Source organism: Eumetopias jubatus, unplaced genomic scaffold (genome assembly GCF_037043125.1).
Source record: "Eumetopias jubatus isolate StellerSeaLion01/CBP00866 unplaced genomic scaffold, mEumJub1_p1.0 scaffold_17, whole genome shotgun sequence".
Classification (NCBI taxonomy): Eukaryota; Metazoa; Chordata; class Mammalia; order Carnivora; family Otariidae; genus Eumetopias; species Eumetopias jubatus.
The window spans coordinates 29,858,702-29,866,028 of NW_028274823.1; the positions used below are offsets into that span (position 1 = coordinate 29,858,702).

Genomic DNA, 7,327 nt, shown 5'->3' on the forward strand with positions numbered 1-7,327 from the left:
TACCTGCTTAGCAAGGTAGAGTTTGGTTATAGGAGATCTCTTGATCTTGGATCTATACACATGAAGAAGCTGCCAAGGGGCCAGGAACCAAAGGAAACCCGAGGGAATCCACACCAGAACAGTTTGCTCAAAACAAAGTGGCAGGTCCGCTTCTGGGCTATCCAAGAATGAAGAATTCTGGGGGACCGAAATAGAAAGATTGTTGAATATACTCATTTTTTGAAGACAGAAAACAAGCATGAGCACATCCTCCACTTTCCCAAACAATTTTAACTCCGTTCTCTATCCACATCCAACCTGACCCTTTCCCTAGATGCATTTTCCTATTTATCTCCATTGATAAAAAGTCAACATTTAATGACAGTGACTTTTCTGGTCAATCCAACCTTTAAAAACTTTTCGTTCACCAGCTATTCTAAGTAAACCTCACCACTGCATCTGCGAAGTTGTGGGAAGAAGAGGGATGGACTGTTCTTCAAATAGTTCCCTAGGATACAGAAACTTGTTCTTATTTTTGTTTCTAGCACTAATTAAACTCCCTGACAGATGTTCAAACATGCAGGCAGCAGGATGCTTTAGTCATACTATGGCATTTCGCCTCCTTTGGGCCAGAGGGCTTACAGTGATTTGAACCTGCGGGGACCTTGGGCCCAGGAGCTGTAAAGGCACGAGTGGATGGAAGGCTCATCCCCAGCAAGTCTGTACTAGTCTTTACATTCTGTAATAGAAGTATCTTGTGAAGTGAGGGTGGGGAGCACCAGTTCTTATATCTTGAGTCTTGTGAGGGTAGATTTTTCTCTCCTCATAAAAAATTTTTAGTAGTTTTTGTATAGTCGTTCGCACAGACTCTTTAAAGCAAACATTGCAGTGCTCTGACCAAGATGATCTGTCAGATATTCTCAGAAAGAATTCGCAAAGGATGGCCTGGTAAGATCCTGGGGCCTATTAAGACCCACCTTCCTGTGGTATACATGTCCCAGCCTTGAGGCCCTTGGGGCCCAGGTTCTTTCTAAGATGTGAAGTGTTAACCACCTGCTCTGCTATCTCATTCCCACTCTTCTTATCTCTCCATAAAGTTATCTAACTTTACAATTCAGAAAAATTACCTAAGATTATTTTAACAAGCCCTCCATGTGATTCTGATGCTGTGCTAGGCATTTGCAGACCACACTTTCACAGAATCACTAAATCCTAGGTTCCTTCTCATTTTCGATTCCACTAAGCCATTTGGTACTGTTGCTCACCTGGACCTGAAATTCTCTGCTCTAATGGTTCAAAAATTGTCTCAGTGCTCATGGTGCCCAAATCCGCATCCCTGACCTCAGCTTCCACTCCATACCACTCATTGCCAGTCCCTCTAGAAGATATCACTATCATTTCAACATCAGCAAGATTCAACCTTGGGTCTTCCTTTCTTCCTCCCACCCCACAAACTACACAACAACAACTTTCCCTCCTAACATTGTTGGAATTGGAAGCCTTTTCCCTATTTCTCTTTAGAGAAGACAATTTTACAGCTAGCTAGTCTGAGAAAAGAATCTGGGATACAATAAATATACATTAGAGAACACATACGTTACCTCTTCCACATAGAATATCCTCTGGAGATACTATGACTTATCTTTTCTTAAGCCCCTCCCCCCAAAAAAAAACTAAAAAAAAACACCCCAAACCAAAAAAACTCTGAGCTTTAGACCACCTGCTCATCTAACTTTTCTGGTTCTTATTGGTAACCACCGAGGCTAATCTGTTAGTTCTGAGTCTGAGAAGAATCAACAGTGAAAATAAGTATTATTTCTCACCCAAAACGTAGAGTTGCAGAACTTCTCCAGCATGATTCCTGGAGCACTTCTGGAATGAAGACTCTTCTGTGACTCTCGTTTTTTTATTTACTCTTTTCCTCAGAGAAGGTGGACTGCAAGTAGCAATGCGTCATCTCCCATTCTGATGTTCTGATGTTCCTAATAAAAGCAAGTCTCCTGACCTTTCATCCTAACAGTTTACTCATTAACCTTCCTCAGATGTTTATTTATATTATCCCAGTGGATAGACAGTGACTGAGGATTGAGGAGCCCCAGGGGCAGGTAGACTCACCATTTCCCAAGTACCAGAAGCCTCTGTAGGTATGGTCATATCTAAAAGGAACCACTGAAAAATGTTAGCAGAGGTGGCGGACAACTCAGGAGTTGAGGAGCCTTTCCTTCTCCTGAAGGCATATGACCTAAAAAGAGAAGCATCAATGGAGGGCAAGTACCCTTAAACATGCAGTTTCACTTCCATTTTAAGGCCTTAGAATTTACAGGAATGTGAAATGTCATACTCCTTTGGATTTTAAATTAAGACCATAAAATTTAAGGGATGCCAAGGTGGTGCAGTCTTGTGAGGTCAGATTAGGCACCTGACTTTTGGTTTTGGCTCAGGTCGTGATCTCAAGGTCATGGGATTGAGCCCTTCATCAGGTTCCACGCTCAGCATGGAGTCTGCTTGAGATTTTCTCTCTCTTTCCCTCTGCCCTTCCCGCTCGTGCTCTCTCTCTAAATTAAATAGATCTTAAAAAAAGACCACATAACTTAAAATATACTTTAAAGTAGTATAAATTTTATTTCAAAAAGTCAGGTTATAAAATAGCATATCTAGTGTGAACCTATATATACATATATATAATTTATGCAACAAAGTGTTAGCCTTAGCTGTTAGGATTGTGGGTGGATTTCCTTTTTGTTTGTCTGTATTTTCTGATTTTTCCCTAATTATTAGGTATTACGTAATAATATTTTAAGGCAATTTTTTGGTATTGTGGTAAAAACTGCATGACATAAATTTTACCATTTCTAAATGTATACAGTTCAGTAGTGTTAAGTATATTCACATTGTTGTGCAACCAATCTCCAGAACTTTTTCATCTTGCCCAACTGAAACGCTATACCCATTAGTCAACAACTCCCCATTACTCTCTCCCCTAGTAAAGCAAATGCTCTTTTAAAATCGGGTCACCCTAAATTAACAGAAGCCATACAGGCTTGCCAACACATTAAAGCGCAAATGTCACCATTTGGGGGTTCATGTGAAACGATCTTGGTCACTAACGTAAAAAAACATTTCTTTGTTCCACGGTTATATACAGATTATACTTACAGGGAGTAATTAACAAGAGCGTAATGTACACTTTAATGTATACATACATACATATATATTTCATGTATACTTTAACGCCTGGCCTGAAGTTAACTATACCTTTGGTTACCTTAAACTCACAAATGATAGTAACATTTACCACTAGTACCAGCGGATATGTTGTGAATTATTAACATCTGAAGGATGTGTAACTTTTATTAGGACATTCATTCAGTTCTCTTCTTATGGTAAGATAGCCATAAGATGAACGTCCACACTCTTCTATGTGCCTTTAACAGTGTTAAAATGATTTAGGTCTTAGGGTGTCCAAATATATTTGGATGGATATTTGCTACTGTTTACCACAAACAACATTTTCTAGTTCCTTAATATGCACACACTAAATTATTCTTATGTAATCAGATGGCATCACCATACTTACCACATAAGTGTATAAATGCATAAATAAAACCTGGGTAAAAACATGGTGCCAAATGTTTCTTATGGATTTGCGATTATCCTCATACTTGTTGCCTGCTTACACTGTTGAATATCAGAATGATTAAATGTTGTATTTATATATTTTCCCCAGTTGACATCCAACTGATATTGTCTCAAAAAAAAAGAATGAAATCCTCATGGTTGAATCTGTTCCTTGAGAAGTTACTTTGACCAAAGGGGGAAAATGAGAAATTCTGACGAGAGAAACAAATAGTACAAACCTGGCTTACCTAAAGGGGTGATGCTGATGGTACATGGGCAGATATTAGACAACTGGTCACACATGCCCCGTGGCCAAACTCTAAGGGCTTTTCAGAAAAGTCATAAATATCTGAAATTGTTTTCTCTGTCGGCTGGCCTGCTCAACACCAGGCTTTCCATACTGGCCTCTTTGATGCCCTCCAGCTAATTAGCTTAATCAAGAATAAACCCTTACTCTCCCCAAACTGTGTGTTTTCCTCCCTTCCTGTCTCTTTTTTATAAGTCCTGGCTTTGCCTTTGTTTGTTGACAATAGTGTCATGACAATTTCCCTCAAGTATGAAAAAACTAGCATACAAACATCTAACGAAATGTCTGAGTTACTCCTTGACAACCATCTCAATCCTCTATCTTTCTGGCAGATGGAAGATCTATTGACCGCACTTGTCTAGCAAGCAGTAGTGAAAGCAAATTAGCTATGATTGGAAATATTCACTGAGACCGAAGAGAGGACCTAATGAATGGTATGGTGTGAGTGGAATTATTTTCTATAGATAAAATGTAATCCCTCCTGTGATGTCTATTGCCAATAAGAGGAACAAAATGACTGATAGAAATTATAGTCATGTTTTAAAATGAGCAGAATTTGTATTTGTTTGTACTTAAAACATTTTGAGTAGTCAAAAAAAGAGACAGGAGAGGATCTAAATAGTCACCAAAACAAATGCTGAGATTATTGGATATATACTGACATGGATGGATAAACATATATTATTAAATGAAAAAAGAAGTGGGTGGGTCTGGTAATGAGCTTGGCAGTTACCATTCCATCCTAACAAGTAAAATGCTGAGCAAACTGAAAAATCAACAATAAGAGAAGTGAGGTCATACAGCAAAATGCTGCCCCCCAAATTGAAAAGACAGACAAGCAAATGCAGAGCCTCACAATTTAATAGAATAAAACCCCATGAACTAAAACCTCTACAGGATCCAGTGCCAGTGTAGGGAATACTGAACTACAACAGTCTTAGTGTCTGAGAGTCACGGAATCACTGAGAGGTGGTGGTTGTTGTTGTTTTTTAACTACCATGAAATATTTATTTTTTTTCTTTTTTAAAAAAATATTTATTTGAGAGAGAGAATGAGATAGAGAGAGCATGGGGGGGGAGGATCAGAGGGAGAAGCAGACTCCCTGCTCAGCAGGGAGCCCGATGCGGGACTCGATCCTGGGACTCCAGGATCATGACCTGAGCTGAAGGCAGTCGCTTAACCAACTGAGCCACCCAGGCACCCTACCATGAAATATTTATTAAGGGCTTTGCCAACAAAAGTACAACACAAATAGACAAAGTCCTCCTGAAATATAATTAGTGTACACATCATCCAGTTGATAATTTGTAGTATAAAATGCAGGAATATGATCTGTGACTGGCTTCCCACATCTGAACTTGGGTAAGTTCATGGGGGAAGACTCTGCTCTAGGAGCCACAGTGTGCAACTGTTCTGCCATTGTCTCTGCCAAGTCTGTTTGGCAAGCTCAAAAGTACAAGCAGGACTTACTCTGTATAAATAACCACCCCGAGGCAGGGAGTACTCAGCTGACCTCGTCAAATCTTTGTGCATTTTCCACAGCCTTGAGAAATTCTTCTCATAAATCTTCAAAGGTTTCATATGGAGGTAAGTCAAGGCAGTTAAAGCACGTGTGAACTCTGGGCAGTTTTTCAGAACTCCACTATTGCTCTATTGTGAACCACTGGAAACCACTGGGACAAAAGGGTGAGACAAATTCATAGACAGGTACTTGGGATGTCCCTGTGACAAACTGTAGTAACCGGAGATACTTCTCGGGAAGCATCAGCAGCACAGCCTTTCAGAACCATGGAATGACAGGAGGGTTTGGGCATTAGCCTTTCCTGTAAATAGAATGTTGTCCCCAATCATTCATGTCCACACTGCCAAGGTTGCACATCAGCAACTCCAGCTCGTTTTCATCAAACATTTTACTCAAATCAATAGGAAGCAGTTCTGTGACTTGCTCCAAGGTGTTCATTTGCTGCTGGACCCTGTTCATGAATCTGCACTGGATGACTCAGTCTTTGCCTAAAGTCCAACTGAAGTCTCAGTCAAGTCTGAAAGATAAAAAAAAAAAAAAAATCCAGGGGGACTCAGTTATAGGGGAGCTCCACCCTACAAACACTTTTGTGAGTTTTACCTTCAGGAGCTTTAGGAGGTTCAGACAGTGAATATTGGAGAAAAATCTCCTGCTTCTGGCAGGGAGAGAACAAAAGCCATTTGAAATATACCAGAGCATTCTTTTCTTCTTAACAAGGCCTGCTCTCAGAAGAAGTTCTTGGCCTCTTTCCGTCTCCGGCTGCCGTAGCGAGAGGAGCCGCAGCCATGTCCGCCCACCTGCAGTGGACGGTCGTGCGGAACTGCTCCAGCTTCCTGATCAAGAGGAACAAGCAGACCTACAGCACTGAGCCTAACAACCTGAAGGCTCGCAACTCGTTCCGCTACAACGGGTTGATTCACCGCAAGACCGTGGGCGTGGAGCCGGCGGCCGACGGTAAAGGCGTGGTGGTGGTCATGAAGCGGAGATCTGGCCGGCGGAAAGCCGCCACCTCCTACGTTCGAACCACCACTAACAAGAATGCCCGGGCCACCCCCAGCAGCATCCGGCACATGATCCGCAAGAACAAGTACCGCCCAGATCTGCGCATGGCTGCCATTCGCAGAGCCAGCGCCATCCTGTGCAGCCAGAAGCCTGTGATGGTGAAGAGGGAGAGGGCCCGCCCCACCAAGAGCTCCTGAGCACCTGCCCCTGCCTCTAAAGCAATAAAGATGTCAGCCTACTCAAAAAAAAAAAAAAAAAGAAGAAGTTCTTTAACCAGAACTTAACCTGTTGGGGTTTCATCAGAGCCTGACCAACCTGGGGGAAGAGAAAGACCCAAATCCAGCCTATTCCAGCCTTCTTGTTCCATCTAAGGGAGGGGGCTGGGAAGCACTTGTCAAGTTCATAGTCCAGAGGCATAGGCTCACTAGAAGACTGAGGCTTAATATAGTACCATAGAACACTTCCTCTCCTTTAACACCTCACCACCACAGCACAGAAGGCCTATTTTCAGCTGTTCCTTTTACCCAGTACATCAAGTCCATCTATCAAGAAAAGATTACGAGGCATACCAAAAGGCACAAAACAGTTTAGAGCGACAGAGCAAGCATCAGAACCAGACTCAGATATGGCAGAGAGGTTGGAATGATCAGACTAGGAATTTAAAACAACTATGATTAATATACTAAAGGCTCTAATGGATGAAATAGGCAACATGCAAGAGCAGATGGGCAATGTAAGCAAAGAGATAGAAATTCTAAGAAAGAATTGAAATACTGGAGATAAAAAGCACTGTAACAGAAAGGAAGAGTGCCTTTAATGGGCTTACTGGTAGACTGGACATAGCTCAGGAAAGAATCTCTGAGCTTGAGGAAATCTCAACAGAGAATGCTAAAACTGGA

General features: G+C 41.5%; 1 protein-coding gene and 1 pseudogene across 1 annotated transcript in view; one reads left to right on the forward strand and one right to left on the reverse strand.

The window, feature by feature from the left end:
- The window catches only part of ABCC2 (ATP binding cassette subfamily C member 2), a 64,350-nt gene extending 62,515 nt beyond the window's left edge, over positions 1–1,835 (reverse strand). Inside the window, exons 1-2 of the mRNA XM_028098796.2 lie at positions 1,803–1,835; positions 4–177 (exon numbers count right to left, since the gene is read on the reverse strand). Of these exons, the coding sequence (XP_027954597.1) occupies positions 4–177; positions 1,803–1,835 (207 nt within the window). The remainder of the gene's footprint in view (positions 1–3; positions 178–1,802) is intronic.
- Positions 1,836–6,169: 4,334 nt separating this feature from the next.
- LOC114205406 (large ribosomal subunit protein eL28 pseudogene) lies at positions 6,170–6,658 on the forward strand (annotated as a pseudogene).
- The last annotated feature ends 669 nt before the right edge of the window (positions 6,659–7,327 follow it).